General features: G+C 36.8%; 1 protein-coding gene across 2 annotated transcripts; it reads left to right on the top strand.

Moving 5' to 3' along the window:
• Positions 1-23: 23 nt before the first annotated feature.
• On the top strand, positions 24-25,780 carry xrn1 (5'-3' exoribonuclease 1). 2 transcript variants are annotated; one of them, XM_079875648.1, is made up of 42 exons: positions 24-259; positions 1,293-1,525; positions 2,669-2,766; positions 3,059-3,168; positions 3,243-3,353; positions 3,464-3,549; positions 3,628-3,715; positions 3,896-4,064; positions 4,156-4,223; positions 6,352-6,486; positions 7,667-7,736; positions 8,028-8,133; positions 8,246-8,335; positions 9,733-9,889; positions 9,970-10,089; positions 10,179-10,348; positions 11,352-11,469; positions 11,577-11,672; positions 11,796-11,896; positions 11,985-12,116; positions 12,635-12,797; positions 13,166-13,279; positions 13,365-13,463; positions 13,626-13,741; positions 14,363-14,509; positions 14,597-14,686; positions 14,788-14,923; positions 15,014-15,070; positions 15,543-15,675; positions 15,756-15,825; positions 17,694-17,889; positions 18,206-18,301; positions 18,393-18,485; positions 20,108-20,197; positions 20,374-20,451; positions 21,031-21,162; positions 21,262-21,403; positions 21,543-21,715; positions 22,591-22,704; positions 22,874-22,973; positions 23,070-23,227; positions 24,258-25,780. In XM_079875648.1, the coding sequence occupies exons 1-42, from the start codon at positions 185-187 to the stop codon at positions 24,543-24,545; spliced, it is 5,118 nt and encodes a 1,705-aa protein (XP_079731774.1). In that variant the 5' UTR covers positions 24-184; the 3' UTR covers positions 24,546-25,780. The 2 variants fall into 2 exon arrangements, with proteins under 2 accessions (XP_079731774.1, XP_079731775.1); XM_079875649.1 differs by having other exon boundaries at positions 45-259; positions 18,209-18,301.
• The last annotated feature ends 765 nt before the right edge of the window (positions 25,781-26,545 follow it).

The following is a 26,545-nucleotide window of genomic DNA, read 5'->3' as shown; positions in this document are numbered from 1 at the left end:
TAGGAACGGTGTTACAAGATGTTACATCATGCGAGTTTCCACACGGACGTTTTTATTGGCTGGACAGTAACAGCTCATACAGAAACAAAACCGTCTAGCAAAATCCGTCTATGAAATTCTGCTCACATTGGCTTCTGCATAGGTTTTCTTTTCATTATTGTTATTTGAAGAGTTACACGGGAGGATGGGAGTGCCTAAATTTTATCGATGGATATCGGAGCGGTATCCGTGTCTGAGTGAAGTTGTCAAGGAGCATCAGGTGAGCTAGTTTGGCTAAATATAACAGGCCGCATAGAGATCATTTACAGCTGTGTGAACAGAAGATCAAACCTGGCACAAAAACCTTAGTTTTACTGTCCCTCCACCATAAATGTGTTATGTGTAGAGGAAATGTAATCTTTATGTTTTATCGGCATTGTATCTATGATGTACACTATGATGGTTGTGTCTTCAAATCTAATGAGCTGTGCTGTCTAACTAGACATCAATTTAAGGATCGTAGGCGCTTTCGGACGAGCTACAAATGCTAAACATTCAGCGAACGTTAGCTGTGATGAGGAGTTACAGGTGCAAGTGATTCAAGTACCATTACCCAGTCGGCAACCTTTCTGGACCTTTTTCGGAACGCCCCTTTGAAACCCAAATTTGTTCCCTATCTTGGCAGCTCAATAGGTTTCGAAACATAGCCTATATTCTGCCAGTTATTAACAGTAACGTTAATTGTTTTGTAATATATTTAATGCATGAATTTTGCATTTAATGTGGCTAACTTATTAAAATGATAGCGGATTTGGGGACTTGTGACTTATTGGACTATATATAGTGTTTAAATCAGTGTTATTTATATACTGTTATACTAGTATTTATTTTCAAAATTTTGCATTTATTTTTATTATTTATTTTATTATTTATTTTTCATTTTTGATATAATTTAATTTTTAATAATTTTGTTATGTGCTTTTGTAATTTTTATGTTTATTTTGTAATTTTATATAGCCTATAGCTTTTTACTTAAGTTTTAGTAAGTTTAGAAGTTTAACTTAATTCAACTTAGGTTCTTCATCTAATTTTTACATTTTATTTCACTTATCGAAAAACAATTTTTAGTTTTAGAATTAACAATTGAGTTTATACTAAACTATCTATCTATCTATCTATCTATCTATCTTATCTATCTATCTATCTATCTATCTATTTAAATCTATTTATGAAATTACGTTATATTGTTCATGACATTAGTCATGTTTTGTCAAGTTTACACCAGCCAACTTGTGTTCTCTCCCTCATCACAGATCCCAGAGTTTGACAACCTATATTTAGATATGAATGGGATCATCCACCAGTGTTCCCACCCCAATGATGAGGATGTACACTTCCGTATTTCTGAAGAAAAAATATTCGCTGACATATTTCACTACCTGGAGGTGCTCTTTCGCATCATTAAGCCCAGGAAAGTGTTCTTCATGGCTGTCGATGGTGTCGCACCCAGGGCCAAGATGAACCAGCAGCGTGGGAGAAGATTCAGGTACAGCAAAAGACCCGTACAGAGCATATTTGTATATTGAATTTAGACTAAAATATGGAAGGCTGCTTTTAGGATTTTTATTTAAGGTTTTCTGACTGGTTATATAAAAGCATTTTTATTCAAATTCTTTTTGCATTGCTTTTTACATAGATTGATACTAGTGTACAACTAACTGACTGCTAGTGCAAGATTTATATAAAGAAATTAATATAAATTTTATTCAGCAAGGATGCATTTAATTGATCATAAGCAAAGCATGTGAGCTTCGCTCAATATTCCGCTCTATGCCAATGCTCTCCGCTCAATAGCTCTCCGCCCAAGCGAAAGCTCCACTTATGTACTGCTCACGCTCACTGGTAAAACGACGTTCGCTCAAATCCCACTCCGACATGAAGTTTCTCTGTACTATACGTCTTTCTGTTTGTAATGAATTTCTTCAATACATGTCTCAATACAGAAGGCCTATAGATAACAGTTACATGATGTTAAACTGCAGAGCTTGTGCAAACATAATCAACATGATCATATGCTTTCTTAAAGGGATAGTTCACCCAAAAATGAAAATTATAATTTAATCACCCTCATGTCGTTCCAAACCCGTTAGACTTTCGTTTATCTTCGAAACACAAATGAAGGTTTTTTTTATGATGTTCACTAGCAATATACTGGTATTTCAAACTTCTTTTTACCCCTTATCAAAGAACAAAAAAGAACTTTGCTTTGAGTATATCACAAAATGAATCTTTGCTAATTCATTTTCTCCACACTCCCATTCAATTTCATCTTCTTCATTCTTAACTTTGATGTTAACTGTGCATTTGTGTATAAGGTTCGCAACTTCATTAAAACAATATTTGAACTCCATTATCTTAGACCTACTGATTATTTCACAGTTTCTCGAACCAGCATATCACAAAGGGCATTTTGGGTCAAGTGAGTGGCCCAGAGCGGACTGAGTGAGCGGAGGGAATATCACCGCTCCGCTCACATGCTCTGAAAGACCTTCATAATTTGAAAAAAGATTTCTATTTCAAATAAGTGTTGTTTTATAAGCTATAATATAATAAGAAAGGTTTCTTGAGCACAGAATCAGCTTGAAAGTAATAATATGAAAATGCAATAACTTTTGTCTGTGTTTTAAAGGTCAGCGAAAGAAGCCGAGGATAAAATCAAGAAGGCCTTGGAAAAGGGTGAAGTTTTGCCCACAGAGGCCAGATTTGACTCTAACTGCATCACTCCTGGTTCGTGTGCATTTTTATCACTCTCATGCTGTTGTCTTATACATATCTTTATCGCTCTCATGCTGTTGTGTCTCATGCTAGTGATGTTATACCATTATTTGTCTATCATTGTACAGGAGGATACATAAGAACCTTAAAGGGATCAAATCAAGAAGATTTAGATCTAAATTTTATGTTGTGTTGGGTTTGAAATATGGATTGGTTGGTCGGGTGTTTTGTTATGGGAGGTTCACTGGTGGGCCCTGATCTATAATGTTCTGAGAGATCTGTTTCTCTTGCTTGACCACTGTAGGAACGGATTTCATGGCCAGGCTACAGGAACAGCTTAAGTATTTTGTTCACAACAAACTGTCCACAGACAAATCATGGCAGGGAGTGAACGTGTATTTGTCTGGTCATGAGGTGAGTTGCAAGACTTCAGAGCTTTGTGTCGTGTGTGTTTCTGTGAAGTTCTTCTGATTCCCGTTTCATCACAGACCCCTGGTGAAGGAGAGCACAAGATCATGGAGTTCATTCGCTCTGAGAGCTCCAAACCGAGTCATAACCCAAACACAAGACACTGCCTTTATGGTCTGGATGCTGACCTGGTGAGCACAGTTGTGTATAATAGAGAGAATTCAGCCATAATCGTAACGATTTTGTTTGTATTGATTTTAAGCTGTTTTTTTTTCTTTTCTTCTTGCTCTCTTTTTTGTAGATAATGCTTGGCTTGACTAGCCACGAGCCTCATTTTTCTCTCCTCAGAGAGGAGGTCCGCTTCGGAGGCAAAAAGGCACAAAAGAGGTATGTGTGGCATTATTTTCACTGTGTCAAGATGAAAGTTTATTGTGTTCCTTTATAATGAGTTTTTCTGGTCTGTAGGATAACAGCTCCTGAGGAGACAACCTTTCACTTGCTCCATCTTTCCCTTATGAGGGAATACATTGACTATGAGTTTTCAGAGCTCAGGGTGAGAATATATATACAACTCAACTTTAGCGTGACGAGCACAACTCATGCCAAAACAAAGCTAAATGATTGACAAGTCATTGTAAACAACATACTGCCTCAGTTGGCAAGATGTCAAGTGTAATATGCTGTGAAAATGACCTGCTGAATCATGTTATCATTTATCATGTATTTCCATCAGAATAAGATCTCGTTTGAGTATGACCTGGAGCGGATCATAGACGACTGGGTTCTGATGGGTTTCCTGGTGGGGAATGACTTTATCCCTCATCTTCCTCACTTGCACATCAATCACGATGCTCTGCCGCTGCTCTATCGAACTTACATCAGCGTGCTGCCCAGTCTGGGGGGTGAGTCAGTCCACCAGCCAATCACAGCGCATGTGACTTTGTTATGGTACTGTAATACTGAAATAGTGCTGATCATTGTCGTCTCCATCAGGCTACCTGAATGAAAACGGTCATCTCAACCTTACCCACTTTGAGAAGTACCTCGAGAAGTTGTCAGAGGTGAGTGTTTGGTATTTTTTCCACAAAAGTGTCAATGCATTATCAGTAATGCACACCCAGTATTATTTTCACAGTGCAAGAAAAGACAAGTATTCTTACTATACTGTACTATACTATATGATACTATATTGTGCTATTCTGTAATATGCTATAATAGTGCTGGGTGAGATATCAAATATTTACAGTTTAGCACGACTGTTCAAATTACGGCTGAGCGATCTGGCGATTTTATATCGTGATCGATCTTGAAGACGTCCACAATCTACTTTTCATGCGAATCGCGGAGATCGTGATCTTTTATGTCCTTCTAATAGCGGGACTTTTATTTTGATCGCTCTGAGAACGGCAGCGCCTGAGAAGACAACGCTCACATTCTCCGTCTTCATTAGTTATGGTCTCTGTTTAACAGATTTGTCTTACTGGAAAGATCTGTTAAACAAAGAAAGGAAACTGTATACGAAAGAGTGTCATGGCGTTTGCTTTTAAATTATAAGTAACAGAAAGGCAAACACTATTAATACTTTCCCATTTACCATCAGCGTTCAGCAAATGTGCATTTATATAATTTACAAATCTTTGAAAATCTAATAAACATTTAGTTTCACAAACCTTGCAGACTTAGTTGAATCCAGCTGTCAGATATTCTGAAGTTTGCATTTGCAACCTGCATGAACATGTTACTCGTTATGTATATGTATATATGTATATGTGTGTATATATATATATATATATATATATATATATATATATATATGCAATACTGTGTTTTAAATTGTGCAAATAGATAAGTCCATAGGCTTGCTCCAGTCTGGATATTCTCGACAGTATGTCTCAAAATTAAGAAGATCGCGATTCAGATCATGGATCGTGATTGTTTGTTATAAGATCGTGATTTGAAATTTTGGGAAGATTTCCCACCCCTAGTTCAAACGTTTGGTGTCTAATGTATGCTATACAGATGCATATAAGTGAACAACAGGATTTAATATTTTTCACTTTATTTAGTTATAAACAGTATGAAAAACATGCCTTGCTAATTTTCAATTCGATTTGTATTTAGAATTTTCAATGTAGTAGATTACAGTAACTTATAATAAACAACAACAACAATAATTCAGTAACCTAATTTTTAAAAAACAGTTTTATCAAATATCATTGAAAGTAATTTATATTTTATGTGTTGCCCACCCTCTATGTTGTACTACACACTATTATACTGTGTTGTATTGTTTTACTACACTATACTTGGACTGTACTCCACATATTCCACTCTGTTAGGGAACACAACTAGATAAAGATACCAATATGCTGAAAAGTTGAAGTTCAAAAATTTGAGAGAGTTTACTGAAGACAAAGTTCTCCACACTTCCAAAGGCCGTAGAAATGAGTAAGAGGATCCAACCTTGAACTACTTAAAGGTTGTATCAGTGATTTCAGGCCCCCCCAAAAAAAGATCACATTCATCTAATCTTTCCTAACGATCCACTAGCTGCCCGCCCCATAAGCATGCCGTCAAAAAAACGCGTCTCTGTAGGCAGCCTAGGCTCTGAGATCTGCACACAAAAACAACTGGTTTCACCAACCACTCAAAACCAAAACAAATAGTGTTCCAACCAATCACCGACAGGGGGAGGGTGTTGTGAGGTTTTGTGCTTGTGCACGGCTGCACGCGAAGTCGGAGCTGAAGAAGAAGCTGGCTCAAAACCTCACAACACCCACCCCTGTCGGTGATTGGTTAGAACACTATTTGTTTTGGTTTTGAGTGTTTTTTTTTTGGGCCTGAAATCACTGATACAACCTTTAAAGGCATATGGATAATCAGTTGACTTCATTTCTACAGGTTCTGATTGATTAGCAATTCAGATAATTCTAGCATCTTCTGAACATGGTTTTCTGTTCTTTTTGCTAATGTGGACATTATCTTTGACACACTATGTTCTACATTTGTAAGTGATTAACGTGGGTCAGACCCTCAGTCACCTCTCAGATGCCAAATACAGACATCGCCTGCCACATTAACACCAGACCTGATGCATCAGATTTAAGAAAATATAAAAAAAGAGGAGGGGATTTTAAATCCAGCTCTTCAGCTCTTACTCCATGTCATTATCCTCTTCTCTGTTCTCAGTTTGATCGTGAGCACTTCAGTGAGGTGTTCGTGGATCTGAAGTGGTTTGAAAGTAAGGTGGGGAACAAATACCTGAACGAAGCAGCCGGGCTGGCCGCCGAGGAGGCTGATGTCAAAGCCTTGAAGAAGAGAAAGGTGAATATTAGCAGCATGCAGCAGCCAGACGGATGGCACACCCAAACACACTGTATGAGGTGGTTTTTATTCCTCTCATTTCAGTCAAATTTTCCTATACACGTTTAAAATCATGACAAACAATGAACCTATCCTTGTTTTAGAACCGTGGTGTTTAAAGTAACCTTGCTGTAGAATAATGTGCTGCTCTGCTGCATTTGTCCCATAAGTCAAATGCCTCTGTTTCTGCTCTCACCACTTTTGTCTCCTCATGAATGGGTCTTTAATGAATGAGTGCTGACTGCTCTTTTCTAGTTTATTGTGTAACTCTCTAGCTGATCCTTAATAACCATTTTTAAGAAAATTAATATTTGTTAACCTTTTACTATAAGGTTCTATTTGCTGACATAAGTTAACTACATTAGTCAACATTAAAAATTACTAATGCATTTAGCAATATTAGTTAATCATTTCAGCAAGTACTAATGCTTTGTTAAAAACAAATGTGTCTGTTCATATTATTTAATGGAGTTAACATGAACTAGTTGTATTTTTATTAACTAATTAACAAAGATTATTAAATATTGTTAATGTATTGCTCATTGTAAGTTAATGTTAGTAAATGCTAGTTAATGCAATAATTAATTAACGAGACCTCGTACATTATTACCAAATATATTTATATCTTTTTTTGATGCTGTTCAGAAAAAACTAGTGATGCACTGAAATTTTGGCAAATAAAAATACTGAAATTAATTTTATATATATATATATATATATATATATATATATATATATTAGATAGATAGATAGATAGATAGATAGATAGATAGATAGATAGATAGATAGATAGATAGTTTTGGAGGGGTGAAATTATTAACCGAAACAGTGCAGTTTAATACAATTTAATTTTGGTTTCAGTGTTTTGTTAAAAAAATCCATTTCCGTGCATCACTAAAATGAAACTGGATCTTTTCTATTCCAAAAAAGCATGATAAATGTGGTTCATACAACTAATGTGCTATATGTATTGAGTGTTATGAAGCCATATCATTGCATTGTGTGACAAACTAAATGAAATGTCCATGTGAATTTCTTTTTTGCGTTTCACACAAGAAAGAGTGTCAGACAGGTTTGAACAAGAAGATAAGTGTCAGAATAATAACAGAGAGTCATTTTTGAGTGTTTCCTTTGTTTTTAGTCTTCAGACGACTCTCTCTGTCTTTCCGCTCTTGATGGAGTCAGAGAATCTCACAGCACTCCAGGAAGAGGTACACAAACCCACACCCCAAATTCATTACTCTTGAGAATTGGTCTAGACACTGGCTAGCACTTTATTTTATAGTCCTGTGTATGGACTTACTATAAAAACTAGGTACTAACCCTGAACCCAAAGCTGAACCTAACCTAAACTCATATTAAGTTTAAGTAATTACCTTATGTTACTCAGTACTTTTTTGTGTAAGTGCATGTACTGTAAAAGGACGTGCAAGCAGACATTTAAACACATTTTAAAGAATTGAGCTTCTAAATAAGGCTTAATATTTCCCACAATGCACTAGAAGGCGCAGAGGAGGATGGTGAGGATGATGACATGTTTGAAACAGAGTTTCGACAGTATAAGCGCACCTACTACATGACCAAGATGGGTGTTGAAGTCGTCTCAGAGTGAGTCTTCATTCATTTTAAATTTGGATAGGATGGAAGATGTATGATTTCTCTGTACATTTGAAAATGAACGGTTCTGAAAAGTCTAATTTTCTCCGTGTTAATCTTGCAGTGAGTTTTTGGCCAATCAGGCTAAATGTTACGTGGAGGGAATCCAGTGGATCTTGCATTACTACTACCATGGAGTTCAGTCTTGGAGCTGGTGAGCTAAGAGAGAGTGAAAGATTGTAGTGAGTCGTGCTTAAAAGTAGTGCTGCACGATTTAGGTAATAAATCTTAATAGCAATTTTTTCCCCTGATAAATAATGGGATTTAAAATGTGATAAAAAACAAAACAAAACAAGGAATAAATCTAAATAATCCAGGTTTGCTCTGCTTGTTTGCAGGGCTGCACAATTTGGCCAAAATATTGTGATTTTTATATATACATATACATATACACATATACATACACATATACATATACATACATGTGTGTATATGTGTGTGTATATATATATATATATATATATATATATATATATATATATATATATATATATATATATATATATATATATATATATATATATATATATATATATATATATATATAAAATAATCAATAATTACAGCAACAATAATAATTATTCATTTTTATAATTACTATTACTTAATAATAAATATACAAATTACTAAAAACAATATTGTAATAATTTTCTGTAAAATAAAAAGTTTAAGAGAAATAATATAATAATTTATTTATTTTACTTTACAACTGTAAAATTACAATACTGATATTTATTAATTCTTATCTTAATTTTTAAACGTGAAACCATCAAACTTTTAATTTGACAGAAAGCCGCAGGGAGCCCTTTTAAAGCTTCTCTTTTGATAAGTGCTTCTCATTACAAGTTTGGGAAGATGATTGGTGCATGTTGTGTTTCCAGTGTTATAAATGACCCATACTCAGAGATGAGTTTTTGTGGAGCAGAATTTACTGTAAACTGAACTGTTCTGAGACGCTGCAAACACCGGCGGATAATGAGCTAATGAGCTGAATAATTCACAGCCTTTGCAATTTAACAATCGCACAAAGCCATATTGCGATTTCAATTTTATTTAGAATCTAAATTTTAGATTAATCATACAGTCCTACTTAAAAGTATTAGGAAACATGTATTAATGTCGGCATGAAACGGAAGTTCAGATAGTCTATTCTTTCCTGTTGTGATGTATATCCCAATGAAACGGCTTCCTGAGCAAGAAAAATGTAGGGGGGGGGGGGCTTGATTTTGTCCATTGGAAATTGATTGGATGGTTGTGGTTTGCTATTGGTGGATCTTTAATGTGAGTGACAGGTTGTCCCGTCCTCACACCAGTAAACACATCATCAGAGAAGAGATGACGCTGCACGAGGGAGAGGAAGTTATTTTGATTAAAGATTATGAGGGCACATGAATTTGAAAAAAAATGTGCATGGATAAATCATTTATAATAAATACTGCAATTTTCCATAAAAAATGGTCAATTTTGATTTCATGGTGACTTAAATAAATCTGGTTGGTTTTGATCTGTTGGCTTTAAAGGGAACTTAGTGCTCCTCTCTTATCACTACAGGTATTATCCGTACCACTACGCTCCCTTCCTTTCTGATGTGAGAAACATCTCTAGTCTCAAGTTGACCTTTGATCTGGCCAAACCCTTCATGCCATTTGAGCAGCTCTTGGCCGTCCTGCCATCAGCCAGCAAAGACCTTCTTCCACAGGGTTACCAGGTGACACACTCTTCACATCCTCGTCACATTCATGTTTGTTTGAAACTTATCGTCATTCACTGACAGTATGTCCTTCACAGCATCTGATGACATCACTGAGCTCACCTATTGTTGAGTATTACCCGCAAGACTTCAAAACGGACCTGAATGGCAAACAGCAGGAGTGGGAGGCCGTGGTGCTCATCCCGTTTATCGACGAGGTGCTTTAAACATCTGCATTCACTGTGTATCTTGCCATAACATCTGTGTTGTAAGTGCACTTTCATGATATGTATGTGTTTGCGTTCAGAAATGCTTGTTAGCTGCTATGGAGCCCTACACTGATAAACTGACTCCGTCGGAGAAAGCCAGGAACAGACATACTGAGTGTGCCGTCTACTGCTTTGATAAAGAGCTGGACTATGCCTACAGCTCCTCTCTGCCACAACTCTTCCCCAACATCGTTCACTGCCATGTCAGGTATGTCCTGTCGCCCACTCTGATGTTGAATCTGCAAGCCGAGGTTGCACACTTTTGTATTTGTGCTTTACACTTGACACTTTATAGTTAACATGTTCTATTTATCATTTCTAATTATTATTTATTTATTTTTACTGATAATACAAGTAATAAATTATGCATTCATTTTTATTATGGCACACTATTGTATTTACATTTACTCTTTTAACTTTATAATTAACAGATCAATTCAAATGATTTATTTTGTTAATAATAATAATAAGCTATGCATTTAAATGTGATGTCGCTTTTTTTTTACTCTTGATACTTTATAATTAACATACATTTTAATTATTATTATTTATTATTACCGGTATGTCACTCTTTTGAATTAATTTACATTTGAACATTTTCAAATTAATAGATACATTCGGATTATTTCTATTTATTATTTGTTAGATTCTATTGATTATTTTTGATGATGTTGATAATACTTATAATAAAATGATGTCGCAATTGTATTTACATTTACACTTCACAATTAACCGATGCATTCTAATTATATTATTATCAGTAATAATAAATAAATAATAAAGTATGCGTTCATTTTGATGTGTCTCACCATTGTATATACATTTACGTTTTTAACTTTACAATTAACAGATAAATTCTAATTTATTTCTAGTTAATTTTTGTTAATAATAATAATACCTCATGCCTTAATTTATTTGGTGTCACACTTTTGTATTTACATTAATATTTTACACAGTACAATTAACAAATAAATAAATTATTCCTAATTTGTTTTTTATTATCTTTGTTAATAATAGTAATAAAAAATAATAGAAATACTATTATTAATAATATTATTAATAATAATAATAATAATAATAATAAATGCATTACTAGTATTTTACTCCAGTTAAAGCATCCACTTCACATCAATTCACTCTGAACAATGTCGACACTTGACATATTTATTTGTTATCTTTTGGAAATCTCATCCAATGTGTTTGTGTGTTAGGCAAACACCAATCCCGATGAATGCTTGGCGTGTACCTCTGGATCACGTAGGGCGCAGGATTGACAGAGGAGCGCTTTACTTTTGCGGCTTCCCCACCTTACAGCACATCCGTCATAAAGTAAACAACCCTCAACCCCTCTGTCTGCAGCACTTATTATCCCAATAAGGGGATCATTGTCAGGTCATCACAGGATTAATGCAGATGTCCTGCTGTATTTCTCACAGTTTTATAAGAAGAAGAGTGGAGTATTGGTGTTTCAGCAAAGCAGCAGAGGAGAGAACATGATTCTGGAGATTTTAGCCTGCCAGGAGATGGAGCAGGTGGGCAGTTTTTCCCCTCAGATGCCTTATGTCGGACTGTCTCAGACACTGAACTACACTTTAAAGTTCTGTTATGTCATGGTTATGGTAATGTGTTAATATGTGTGTTTTTCTTTATTGCAGGTGGAAGATGTTTCAGCACTGGTTCTTGGAAAGTCTTTGTTTGTGAACTGGCCCCATTTGATGGAAGCTCGAGTTGTAGCTGTTTCAGATGGAGAAACAAAGTAAGTTTGTTTGTTGTGCTGATATTTCAAGATTATATGCTGTCAGATAAAGCTAGTCCGTTAAGAGTGTGTCCCTCTTGGTCTGCAGGTTTTTTTTAGATGAACCCTCAGGATCACAGGTGTTGTATCTGGAGAACACTGTACCGCCTACTAAAGTGACCCATCTGACTGATAAAGAGCAGAAGGAGTGGGTCAAAGAAGTGCAAGGCCTCACAGAGCAGTATGCTGCCCCTTTTATTTTCATTATTTCTCATTTGTAATAAGTTTATCAACAAGAATATTGCGTAAGTTATGAAACTGATTCATTCACTGATCATCTGATGTACATACTGGACACAGAAATGGCAATTGCCAAATCGTAAGAGATTAGCTGGCTCATATGTGACTTCCAGGTGTGAGCTTTTTACCCAGAGTCTACCCAGAAACAAAGTATGGTACTGGAGAAGTTCTATACTCATCGGTGGATTTGCCCAAGTTAATTTGATTTTGATATTTGAAAGATGCACAGATTTTAGTTTGAGACTCTTAGTAGCAAGTAAACTAGATATCCATACAAAAATATCCATATATAATAATAGGCAAAAGTCTGTCTCTGATACTGTATAAACTAATATTTTTCAGTAACAATATTAGCTTTGCATGTTCAGAGTCTTAGAAACATTAGCATTTTTTGAATTCTGTCAGGTTGAGCATGAATGTAGTGTCCATATGTAAAATATCTCTGTGTCTGGTTTGCAGCTTCAGCAGACGTAAAGGCATTGTGATCAAAGAGACTGAGGTGGTGGTTTACGCCCAGCTGCTGACAGGCAGGAAGTATGTCATTGGTCAGAACGGAACGGTCCATCTGGAGAAGCAGTTTGCCAAACAGGTCCTGCCCTTTCCATACCAGACCATTGTGAAGGTAAATATTCACACCAGCCCAAAAATATACAGTATATACACTAGTCAAAAGTTTGGAGTAATTAAGAATTTTTTTTTTTTAATTACATTTTAAAAGAAGTTTCATATACTCACCAATTCATTTGCATTCATTTGATAAAAAAAAAAAAAAAATAGTTCAAACAGTAATATTGCGAAATATACCAAAATTCCCAATTATTCAGCTTTGCCATGACAGAATTAAATTACATTTTTACAAATATTACAATTGAAAACGGGTATTTTAAATTATAATAACATTTCACAATTTTACTGTAAATTTGATCAAATAAATGCAGCCTTTCATGGCCTCATATAGTATATATCTTGATGGGATTTTTTGCACTCTAGGATATCAAAACCTTTGATTCGTCATTGGCGCGCTTCAAAACACTGGAGGAGCTGTTTCCCCTTGGAACCGCTGTCTTTATGGTTGGAAATCCATATTACGGTGCAATGGGAGATGTAAGTACAGTTTATTTTGTGCTCTCCAGTCCAGACTATCTCCAATAGTTAAATGCCAGTAATGAAGGATGTTTTGTTTGCTTAGGTGCAAGATTCTAGTGATGTCATCAGTGAGGGACGAGTCAGAGTGGTCTTCACTGTACCATGTGAACCTCAACTGGATGCCTTAATACAGAACCAGCATGTAAGTCTTGAGTCTGTAAAGCTTACCCACTCTCCACTGTACTCTCTGACTGAATCGTGTTGTTCTTTAGTTTATTTATATATTTAACACTGTACCTTTGGTCTAGGTCTTCGTACTGCTTTTATTTTCAGATTTTACCAATAGTCTTTTGTTTTCATTCAGAAATACTCGGTGAAGTACTGTCCCGGGTATGTGCTCGCCTCTCGCCTTGGTATCACCAGCTACCTCGTCTCAAGGTTCTCCGGCAGCATCTTCATCGGACGAGGATCCAAAAAAAAGTCAGTGGAATTCAGGTTTTGAAAAACAGTGCATACTTGGTAGTTTATATTTTATTTATTTCATAATTCCAATTTACTCCTTATACAGGGCTTTGCAAAAGTATCCAAATCTTTAACCAATTATAGATCCTAGGTTTACATTTAATATCTGCGTTATTTGCCAAGCAATTTTAGTTAATCAAATAATCTGGTATTAGTTATCCAGCTAAAATTGATAAATTTGATAGGGATACATGCGCGCAAACACACACACACACACAAAATTTTGGACATTTAATTGTGCAGCTCATTTCCCTTATTTTTACATAGATGACCACTGATTTAATAACACTGTTAAATGTAATCTTTAGCAGATCTCAAAATGAATATACATTTTTCACACTCTATATACGTATAACAATGTATGATGTCTATATTGAGTTGCAGCATTTAAAGGGATTTTAGTTTTTAGTGTTTTATTATTTATTTCGACAATAGCATACAATTACAAAATCGGTCATTTTATTGGTTATCGATCACAATTTTAATATACATCCACAGAATTGTATTTTCATTATTTAATTAACAATATAATACAATTTAGTCTAAAAATGGCTTTTGAATCAATTTTGCACTTTTCAGTCCTCATGGAGAGCAGAAAGTCAATGTGGGCCTTAATCTCAAGTTCAACAAGAAGAATGAGGAAGTTCCTGGCTATACCAAGAGGACAGAGAAGGAGTGGCTGTACTCTGCTGCTGTAGAAGATCTCTTGGCTGAGTACTTAGAGAGGTGTGTATGCGTATTTGAGGTCATGTGTGTGTGCCTGTGGTTGCATCTGTTTTTGTGTGAATAAAATTTCTTGTCTTTGTCTCTCAGATTTTCAGAGGTGTTTGACTTCATTGCACGAAACAGTCACGATGACGTCTTTTACGAAGATGACATCTGGCCTGGAGTGGATGAGAATGGGTGGGGTTTTAATCTGTTTTAGACAAGCAGTAGTACTCACATTTTCAGAATGCCAGACTTGGTGGTGACTGTTTATCATTTGTGATTCTTTGAATGAAAAGGGCTGAGAAGATCCAGGAGATCCAGGGCTGGTTGAAAACCCATCCGGTCAGCTCCACCTCCCGTGCATCATGTGATCTGCAGATCCTGGACGGTGGCATTGTGGAGAAGATTGAGGAGGAGCTGGAGAAAACGAAGGTAAGGATCACATACAGACCTCTAGAACCTCAACAATCACTGTTGTTGTTCCTGTCCTTATGTTGTTGTGTTGATTTCTCTGGGTGACAGGCAAAGAAGATGAACAAGAAAGTGCGGGTCACCGTGAAGCCCCATCTGCTTTTTAGGGTATGTGTGTCACTGTTTACATGTTTGATTAATGTGACACGTGCATGATGTCTGTATACATGTATGATGTATGTGGCATCAATGTTATGTATATGACACAAATGTCATTAAAATCAAACATTGAGAAATATATTATTATTACGGTAGCATGAACTGCAACAATATAGCAGTTTGTGCCTAAAATAGCTTATAGTGAATAAGGTACTATATGTATGTGTGTGTATTTTGTGTGTACCTACTTAACCATATTTTGGGGACAAAAGAAGTGAGCTAAGCCTGACAAAACCTCCCAAAACTTCCTTTTGAAGACTAGTTTGTAAAAAAGAAAAAAGTGTGGATTAGGATTAGGTAATCCTAGGTTATAGTATTTATTACTAGCTGTATATAAAAACAATAGAACTCTATGGAATGTCCAAATTTAGATATACAAGTAAAAGTGTGTGTGTGTGTGTGTGTGTGTGTGTGTGTACAGCCTCTGGAGCAGCAGTTTGGTGTTATTCCAGATCCCGATGCAGAGTATCATCTGTTTGACCGTGTGGTCAATGTGAGAGAGAGCTTCTCTGTTCCACTTGGCCTTCGGGGAACTGTCATTGGTATAAAAGGAGGTAAAAGCCAACACAAACTCTCTGGCATCCTTCTGCGTTTGGTTTTTGTTCTTCATTCTTTCTTTTTCCTGGTCCATCAGCTGAACGCGAGGCTGAAGTTCTGTATGAAGTGCTGTTTGATGAGGAGTTTGCTGGAGGACTCACTGTCAGGTACAGAAGCTCTGAATGGACAATGCAAATTTAGAAATATTCTTTATATAATGCATACACATAGTCTACTGTTCAAAAGTTTGGGGTTAGTAAGAAAGTGTTTTTATTCAGGGTTGCCACATTAATTTGTTAAGTAACAGTAAAGTTATATACAGTGTTACAAAGGATTTTAAATAAATGCTTTTGTTTTAAACGTTCTATCATCAAAAGAATTCTGAAAAACATGTATCACGGTTTCCACAAAAAATAATAAGCAGCTATTAAACTGCTGGAGACTAGAGTAATGGCTGCTGAACGCTGTGCTGTAGTAAAGTGATTGTACTGAATCATAGGTCCTCTATACACCTGGTATAAATAGGCGTTTTGGTCGATTGGATCACAAGTGGACAACGCTAAATACAGGTGTAAACTGGGTGCAAAACATTTTGAACTTAACCACTTTTAACCACTTCCAGAGGTAGCCGAAACCACATTAGACCGGATTGCTTTCATAGTGTAAACGCTCATGTGGTCGAATGCCTACTCTCTGCCTACTGACCTAATGTGTAAACATTATGGGAAGCGCGCTAGTGTTGTAGCAAATTCAAAGTCCTCAAATCGGGTCTCAAAGAAATCTCTCAAGAGTCGAAGCTCCAGGTCTCAGAAGAATTAACTTTATTGACAAGCAACAAAGTGAGATGCCAGCTGGCCATCTGACTTGCAATGGTCAGGCTTCAGGTTTTATACCTTTTTCTTATCACTAGGTAGCCAATCAGCTATCTTTTTCTTTTTTTTGCTCCGCCTCGAGATCTCGTTACCGTTAGAATCATCTTTCCTGGAGACATCTTTCTATTGGTGGAAAAGTCTTTGGCCACACCCATTTTTAAAAATATCTCTGGTAACATGACTCTCTGCACCTGCAGTGTTCTAGTGCATCCATCATTTTTAATTAACATGTTTTTAGTACCATCTTATCAACCACCTATACACATCTTCTCTCTGAGCTTGTTAGGTACTTTTCCATCCTCACAGACCCTTTGACCTGATTTAACCTGATTTAACCTGGTTTCTGTCTGAGACACAGCAATACAGACTTTTACATGAGGCAAAGGAAAATCTCCAACACTAGCCAGATGGGATATTATCTTTGTTGGCATTTTGGTTGGAAGACGAAAACTTGCCAAGCACAATGTTCTCTCACCATGCCCTCACAGCATTCAATGTGGTCTGGTGGCGTAAATTACGCAAGCTTATTTTGTCCATTAGATCGAAAGATCTGAAAAAATCCATACATGTACCCGCCCATAGACCCTCCCCTCGAAGAAATCAGGACAGAAGTGGTTGAAAGTGGACAAAAGAGACAGATTAAAACACCAGGTGTAAACGGGAATGTGTCTTCCTTGTCTACTTCTGATCTGATTGACCAAAACGCATTTTAATACCAGATGTAAACCGAGCCAAAGGCAAGTAATTTCACTCGGCGGCCATCTTTGAAACGCCTCTCGGGCAGCTATTTCAGTCATGCAAGTACAGCTCTTTGAATGGAGAAACATCAAATTCTCCAAAGCTGTTCACCAAAGGTATGAATAAATTTCACATTTGAATTTTGAAATGGCCAAAGAAATCTGACAACAACTTGTTTCTAAATTTTGTTTCTAAATGCTCAAATGATGACAAAAAAACTGCATTTTTCAGGCTGGACCAGCCAATGCGCAAATGCATTCATAAGCACGCGTCTCAGAAAGGCAGCTGCAGTGACACAATGACTACCGATTGGCTCTTTTATTCCGCAGTATTGCGTGTTGCACTTTCTCCCATTTATAGTAATATGAGCTCTCTGTCTTTGTACATCTAAAGACTTTGAGTGAATGTGTGTGCTCTGTGTGTAGGTGTTCTCCTGGACGTGGCTATCGACTGCCCCCCAGTGCCTTAATCAACCTGAGTCATGGCAGCAGGAAGGAGCAGGGCTCTCACAAACTCACGGCCATCGTCAAACCCCAGCCCTCGTCCTCATCTCATGTTACACACAAGAGTCAGCTGGGCGGCCTTAATCACTCGCCACGCTCACCGTTTATACCTACGCAGGTACTGGCCAAACATCTATCTCTCATAAGCAGGCCCTCGTTGAATCTCTGCTAGCGAATAGGCCACTCCAGACTAACTAATAGATTTTTAATGGGTGAAGATCTTACTTTATGCTCCTTGTGCCCGAGTCCAATATCTCTGAAGCATGGTTTTAGCAACTCCTCTAGGTCTTAATATTAAGTGTAATTATATTAAAGTCATTAGAAAGTAGAAGTAAAAATATGTGCAGTGCCAACAGGTTCCTCTTCAATAATGCAAAGAGAAGTATTTTGTTCAAGTGAGGACAGTCTGACTGTGTTGAATTTCCTATTGACAGCAGCAGAATGGCCGACAAAGTTTCAATCTCAGGACTGACTCTCAGGGCAACAGAAACTCTCCTCACAAAGGCCTAAACCAGAAAAACCAACACAAGGTATGTACGAAGGGTGTGAGGTTAAAAGGGCTTTCTGCTCTGGGGATTGTCCGTAATGCATTATAACATCGTTGCTTGTGTGTTCCTGTAGGGCTCTGGTAATGAGAAGGAGTTCAGTAATGTATGGCAGTCTCTTCAGAGTTCAGGAATGCCCCAGAAACCACCAGCTCACTGGCAAAATAATGTAAGTACTCTCTCTTACTCTGTGTGCATGTTTGTGATCAGTGTTATCGTTAACTAAAACTAAAAATACTAAAAAACATTTACGTTACTTGAAAAAAATTAACAGAAATAAAATAGAATACAGAAAAACATAAACTTGTTCGCACCAGAGGAACCTTTTCATAGTTCCAAGAACTAATGATGGAAGTTTTCTCTTTTTGGCGTGTTCGCACCGCAGAAACTGGGAACGATTTTAGTAATAGGAATGCCTTTTGGGAGGACTAAATTAGCTCCTACTTCAGATAAGGGTCTAACCCAGCACAATAGGAACTACCAGTGAAATAAGTGTGCACTGAATGGTCAAACACATGCGAAACACCAACACCAGCACCTGCCTTTACAAAAAAAAAAAAAAAAAGATTTAGAGATTATACAGATTATAGCCCATTTACTCCACAAACTGACTCTACGAACATGGAAAACAGTGATAGATGGACCTCTCAACCTTTACGCTGAGGGGACTGTCGTAGATTTTTCCCTAAACCTAAGTCCTATCTCATCTGACCTAAGTCTACCGGGGACGTCTTCAATCGACGCGATCCCTAACGTCTCCAATCGACACTTAATAAATACCTGGGCCATCTCCAATCGACGCTTAATATATAGTCTACCTAACTAACTTGCTTCCCTAACTAGCTTTCTTCCTGCGCAGGAATAATCGACAAACATACCTTAGCAAATGTCCTTTAAATGCTTTAATCACGGCCGGAGGATCTCTCGAGCAGTTCTCAGAGAATCTCCCCCAAGAAGAAGCAAGGCCGGAGGATCTCAGACAAATTCCATTGAGAATTCCACCAACTAAAGCATTACATAATTTCCCCACAATTTGATTGGTTTTCATACACAAACCCTTCTGTTACCAGGTAAAGCAAACTTTGTTTTAATGATTACTTCATTGTTAATCACAAGGTTCAAATTTAGTCATCTGTCTAGTTTCAATTCTTATATTTGTTATTTTTATATTTGTGTTATTCACACAACCAAAGTCAAACGGGTATGGCAAAAATACAACATCCAAAAACACAGGACAGAACGTTTTAGTACATTGTTTCAAAGTGTTATCATGTTAGGCCTGAAAAAGGAAGTAAGGTTAGATGTTAAAGACATGGTTAGTTTGATATACAGTTTACTATTTTATCTATTAAAAATCCACCACAGGACCAACCGAAACACGATTGTGAATTTCTGCTCAGCTAGCGACATTGGGCATCAACCACACGGCAAACGCTAATACTTTTTCATATACTCTCTTCTTTCTTTGTATAACAGTATCTAATAACGTATAAGACAGGACTGTTAAACAGATCATAAATGAATGGAGAATAGGAGCGCTGTGTGCTCAGGCTCTGGCGTTCTAAGCGGCAAAATAAAAGTCACAACAACAATCGCGGCTTACGTCACTTCAGAGTTCCTACTGATTGTGTGAATGCAACCAGAAAAATGGCCCTTGGGGAACATTCAGTTCTGGGGGAACCACACTGGTGGCTAGTTCCTATGACTAAGTTCCTATAACTACCCGGTATGAAAGCCCCTATTGTTTGTTATATATGATGCATGACGTTTACCTGGTGTTATTTGTGAAAGGATGGGAAAAGCAGTGGACCAGTGCCACATCAGCACCAGCTGGAGGGACAAAATAAACAGAGCCAAGGCAGCGACCCGTCCAACAAATTTGTATGTTTGCAGATTTCATACACACCACGTTGTATAATTCAGCTATCAAGCACCATCATCTGGTCACTGTCACTAGTTACACAATATCATTTTTTACAGTTCACCTTTATACAGTATCTTTTATTCTGATGTCAGTTTTTCTTTCTAAATGCTTAATAAGTGTATTAATTTTGCAGGCCTCAGGTGGCAGTATTAGACTCCTGAAGAGAAATGAGGATCTGAATACGGCTCTCGTACAGGGCCCTTCAAATAAGGTACCGTCATTTGTGCTTTCTGAGTGGAATGTTGAAGGGATAGTTCAGTCAAAATAGTCATACAGGCCTGAGGATGAGTATATAACAGTGTTTTTTCTGTCCATTCAATGGAAGTCAATGGGGTCCAACATTCTTCAAAATATCATCTTCCGTGTTTTGCAGAAGAACAATTCATACAGATTTGGGACATGAGGGTGAATAAATAGTGAAAGAATTTCCACTTTTGGGTGAACTATTCCTTTAATGATCTTGTATACTGGGTTGAAAAATCTTAATGTATTAGCCTATAAATCAAAAAGCCACCAAGACCCAACCCCATTATCCGTTCTTGACTGCCCATTCAACTCGTATCTAAATTAAACCAACTGCTTGACTGACGATTACTGCCACAACCATGTAAAATAAATACATATTCCTCTCTCACACTATGAGTCACGCAACAATGATTATCTTGCATATCAGTTGTGCCATGCCGGCCTAATATTGCAGACTGTGAAACGAATATGAAGCAACACTTTAAAATATGTTTCTGTATATTTCATTAGCTATGATAAATGTAATTTATTTATTTGTTTACAGGCACCTACTGAGTTTGAGGAGCTTTTAGCCAATCTAAAGATCTCAAAGGATCCTGAGCCCACCCAGCATCATCTGCCTAAAGAGCCCAAGAACCAATCAGGAGAGCCTCTTTCACCACAGTCCTTTGCCATGGTGCGTAGTCCATGTTTCTCACATCACTATTTTGGGGAATTCTTCTGCAAAAAATAGTTTATTTAATGTTTTAAAATGTTTTTTCTTTTCTTTGAGCAGAAGGGAACTCTGGTATTGAAAGAAATGTTGAAGATTGACAGCTCTGGAACCAGCTCTGCCCCTGATGCCACTTCTGATGGCCAGAATTCAGCAAACCCCAACAGCCAACTGCAGAGCAAGAGACGCTCCAGCAAAAAACTAGGTACTGCATGTGTCCAATCATAACCAGAATCAATCTCTATGATTTTGGGCTGTGGAACTATAATTCAGTAACTAGATGCTTAATTCTTATACTTTGAGATATGCACAGGGAATAATTGCGGGCATTCTCTGTCCCTTAGCTGCTCGGATAAACACTCCTCAGGCTGACGCCCCAGCTCTGACTGCAGCTCCTCTTCCTCCTCCTCTGGCTGGACAGCCGCCCCTCCTGCCCAGCATGGCCACTGAGCTCGGGCGCGTATGCATGGGGCTTGGGATGGGACCGCCAGAGTTTGCCTTCCTCCGCAACAGACAGGTTAGTCCATCTCACAAACTTCACCCACATCTGTCTATTTCATTTCATTTCATTTCATTTCATTTATTATACAGGAAAATTTAAAAGCAACAATTAAGTTACAATAAATGGGCCTAGAGATAGAATGAGTAAGATTTAGAGAAATTTGCAATATAGATTAAATTTAAAAAGTTACATTTTAAATGTAAAAAGATCTGCAAAAAAAGAAAGCCAATCATAATTCAGTTATATTTTTAATTTAGATGGATCTTTACAATAACTAACCATAAATCTGGAGAAATTACAATAAAAAATACCTAAGCCATATATTTTCATAATTGACATAAAACAATGGGGTCTGATTCACTAATAATTGCTTGGATTATTTGTATTTATACGCACTGGAGAACTTCTGGGAAAATCAGTCTGAAGGCCTGTTTACACAAAGAATGTTCAGTGCAAAAATTTAATGCGATTAAACCTTTGAATTTGAATGCGTCAAATTTAATTTGAATGCATCTGTTTAGACCGCCATTTTTAGCCGTCAATGCGACGTAATTTTTTTTTTTATGCAGAGATTATTTATTTTTTTCTCTTTTCCATCGCACTATAGCATTTTGAACAATGAAAAGCAGTTATGACAAATACCAGTTATGGCTAATCAAATACTAAGACAAACATGAGAATATTATGAATGTCAGAGTATGTGATCTTTGCATACATGTGGTTTCTACTTTTTACTTTTATACCTTTTTTGCACAAAAGTTATCAATGAATCATGACTTGTTTGTGAAAACTTTCATACGTAGATTTCATTCACAAATTTGTCCATACGCAAGGTTAGTGAACCTCCTCATCCATATTTCCATCTCGTTTGCTCTTTTTCTTGTTCTTAGAGTCTGACAGTCTGTCAGGTGAAGTTGTCTAATGGTCTGCTGGTTCACGGTCCACAGTGTCAGTATGAAACTGAAGCCAAAGAGAAAGCTGCGCTCTTTGCCCTTCAACGATTGGTAAATGTCACTATCAGTTGTCTCATCAAATTAGCAAATCAAAACATTGAAGAATTCAATATATGATAGTACTACATGTCTTTTCTCATGGTGTGATCAAGTATATGCTTCATGAGCAGGTGCCTCATGGAATACAGTATTCATTTTTAGTGCTTGTCGGTCTTTGCAGAACTCGTTGGGTTCATTCCCACTGCCTCCTCCCATATTCCCTGGAGTCCAGCAGATGAGGCCTCTCGGGCCTCATCCCTCCATGTTTGGTCAGCCAGCAGGTCTGAGTCATTGCATTGTTGGTTTTATGTTAAATCCTGTTCTTTTACTGCAGATGTCCTTGCATTTACACTTGTTCTGATGTATTATTTACACAGGTAGTCTTCTGATCCCCCCACAAGGGTTTGGACCTCTTCATTGGGGAATGCAGTTTCCTCACCAAGGGCAGCCGTTCTATGGAGGCACTTTTCCTGGAGCACGGGCCCCTGTGCCATCTGCAGCCAGTGGATCCCACAACCAGTTTGTTCCCCTTCAGGTGAGGTGTTCTTAATAGCGTTGTCAAAAACAGAGATTTTTTCATACATCTTGATTCTGAATATTTGAACACTAATAAAAGCTGCGCTTTCTCTTCTCTCTGACATCAAGTTGACTCGCATTGCAGTATTTTAATTAAATGATTTATACAGTTTATTGCACACTGTGTTTGTAAGCCTGTTGTCAAAGACCCTTAAAGGTCTCTGCAGTTTTCTGACAAAATAAAAGCTTGAGGGTTTAACTCTTGCAAGTGAAGAAATTAAGTCAAAAATATTGTAATTTTACTATTGTAAAATAATTAGGTTGCACTTTATTTTACAGTCCTGTTCCCCATGTTAACCCATGTAGTTACCTTTATTACCTGCAGTATTTTACTTTGCAGTTGTATTATATTAGTAATATATTTCTTTCTTCTTGTTTTTATTATTATTATTATTATATAATCCACCTCAGAGCTATCAGGCAAATCCGTTTCAGTTAAGGAAATACTGTTAAAATTTTGATCTGTATTCTGCCAGCTAAAAATGTCTACCTGCACACCATCTCTTGTCCACCAAATGAAAGTCATGTGGTTCGACCAAAAATCATGCGGTTCAACTAAAATGCAAAGAAAAAAAAGAAAAAAAACATAAAACCTTGATATTTTCAGAGGCTTCACCTAGACACATATGAAGTCTTTTGATTTCTTTTTAGTCTGGGTTCAGGTTATAAATTGTCATGTGGAGGAACAACCCAAACAATTTAATTTATATTTCTGAACGAATAATGTTAAAAGTTCCTATTTACAATTAAACCATATTTAAAAGCATTTTAGAAATTCAGGTTGTTGTTTTGAAAATGTTGTTTTTTTAGTTAATGGTTGATGTTTTTAAAGTTGTTTAATGTAACCTTTCTTGAGATTGGTATGAAAGTTTTGCATAATCATATGAAACTAACATAAATACAAAGAGTATCATGGACACACTTATTTGTCATTGACCCCTTTTACCCTCATATACCACTTTAGCTATAACTTGCCATTGCGTCTTTAGGTGACCAAGAAGCGAGTTTCGGGCAGAACCAAGAACCAAGAGGCAAAGCAAGTGTCAGGCAGCTCAGCCTATGCTGGTCAGACCCCGGGCGGTGGACCGGCTGCATCTGCCTCAGTGACCTCATCTGCCCCCAAGACCCCCCCACCCATCAGCACCCATGAGCCTGCAGATAAGCCCACACCCAAGACGCCCAGGCAGAACGCCAATCCTCACACGCCTGGCTCGGCCTCCAAGCGGAAACACAGGAAACTGGCAGTCAACTTCGAAGCTGCTAAAGTGACAGACTGAAAACCTTTACACACACTCTCCGTCTCTCTTGTTAGAGGAGAAAGAGCGATATGAAACCAGACATTTCATAGCGAAAACAAGATGCAGTTGTCAGTCTTCATGGTGAGACAATTTTATTTGTCGCTGGCACCGAATTAGTTTTGTATTTGTTTTAGTTGGCATGTTTTGAGTGGAGGAAGTGGTGGAAAACATTTTATTGGTATTGATTAACTGCACCAAAATGATCATAGAATCATGAAAGGGGTTTTACATTTACCTCAGCTTTTTTTCTTTCTTTCTTTTTCCTGTTGTATTTTGACCCAATTTCAGATCTTCAAGCTTTTATCATGTTCACTGGTTACTTTCTGATGCTGGATTTTAATATTCAAAGTGCAATAATTAGTTTTGTAGGCGGGACATTATGCACAAGGAAGGAATAGAATGTGGCAAAATTGCCGCGATACACCATCTGTACTGATATTTAAGTTTTTTTTCTGTATTACATCGTTGTGCAGTCCAGCATGGGAGGCTAGATAATGTTATCTTCTTTCGGTGTAACTCAGAAAGCAGTACAACTATCTGACTGAACCCTTGGAGCTAGTTTCAGGGGTTCAAAATAAGCCCTGTACTAAGCTAAAGATTTGACGGAAGCACTAAAGCAGGTGTTAAAACCAGCCCATTATGTTCACCCAGCCAGGAAGCACACTGATTCAAGCAAATGTAATATCTGTTGTTTATTATGTGTGTACATATTAGACTAAATGTGGTCAGGCAGGGGATGCAAACTTAAACACAATTGCCTTTCTAATAAGATGTTGCTTGAATTGTCTTTTCAGATAGATTGTGGACATTGGTTTTATTTTTGTATTAGCCTACCTTTATTTCCTGGGGAGATGTTTAAGTTCTATGATTTTAAAATGAATTTTGTGTATTTAGATCTATGGATTTTATATGCACCATTTTACAAAAGGGATAAATAACAATTGTTGATATTTCTCTTTGGAACTTTGCTGGCACCTTTTGTTTTCATCTTCTTTGCATATTTGTATCCTACCAGATCTCTTTTGTCTGAGTTTTAAAATGTTAAAAGTATGTAAGTAAAACCTTTTATTTTTAATGACATTTGAGTTGTTTATTTAATGACTTAAAATCAGAATGACAAAAAAAAAAAAGTGCACCTCCTAACAGGGTGGTGTGCTGTAAATAGACATTTTGTTATCATAATAAACATTTTGCTATCATATTGCCTCTGATGTTGTGATAATTATGGTTTCTCAGTGGTGTTTTTTTTTTATGATTTTAAAATTGCAATTGCTTTCTTGGCTTATAAAGCTGTTCAGTCATGGCAAATTGTTAACAAGTTTGAGCAGCTTGTTAGCAAAAACACTGCAGCTTCTAAATTCATGTTTGAGACATGATTGTAACTTGTGTCTCTAATGTTAGTCTTTTCCAGTAATATTAACAACAGACTTTATTTTGCTCATAAAAAATCATTCTGAAGTTGCTCATGGCTCATAAATGCCAATAACTGCATAGCTTTGATTTGTTATAAGAACTTGCAAATTGATTCACAAATAACGAGGTGTACATATGAATCAATCATTAATCAAATACTCTAAAAATATGAAAAACATGAAAAATACATGATACATGAAAAATATTACAAGTTGCCTTTGATTTTTTTATTGACCGTGTTCTCTAAACATGTGCCTTGGTCTCCTGGAAATTAATTAAATTCAGCTTGGACCCCAATAAAAATTACATATCCACACAAAAAAGATATGTTGAGTTTTAGAACCGCATACTAGTTTACTACACCTACTACCTTTATCATATCTTTCTATGGCAGAAACCAGAGTAGCATGCGGTTCTGAACTCAGCAATAGAGCGCACAGCGCCCGCCCCCTTTTTCAGTGGCGCTGAAATATAAAACAACTAATTTACAAATGTTGATTATATATATATATATATATATATATATATATATATATATATATATATATATATATATATATATATAT

Source organism: Squalius cephalus (assembly GCF_949319135.1).
Source record: "Squalius cephalus genome assembly, chromosome: 7".
Lineage (NCBI taxonomy): Eukaryota > Metazoa > Chordata > Actinopteri > Cypriniformes > Leuciscidae > Squalius > Squalius cephalus.
This window is presented reverse-complemented; position numbering and strand designations above follow the sequence as displayed.

What these genes read in the sequence shown, in the direction of transcription:
- xrn1 (XM_079875648.1), top strand. Translation starts at nt 185, where the DNA reads ATGGGAGTGCCTAAATTTTATCGATGGATATCGGAGCGGTATCCGTGT. An exon ending in GCTGGAGGACTCACTGTCAG is followed by an intron (nt 15,826 to 17,693) that starts GTACAGAAGCTC and finishes CTCTGTGTGTAG; the next exon opens with GTGTTCTCCTGGACGTGGCT. An exon ending in TCTTTGCCCTTCAACGATTG is followed by an intron (nt 22,705 to 22,873) that starts GTAAATGTCACT and finishes CGGTCTTTGCAG; the next exon opens with AACTCGTTGGGTTCATTCCC.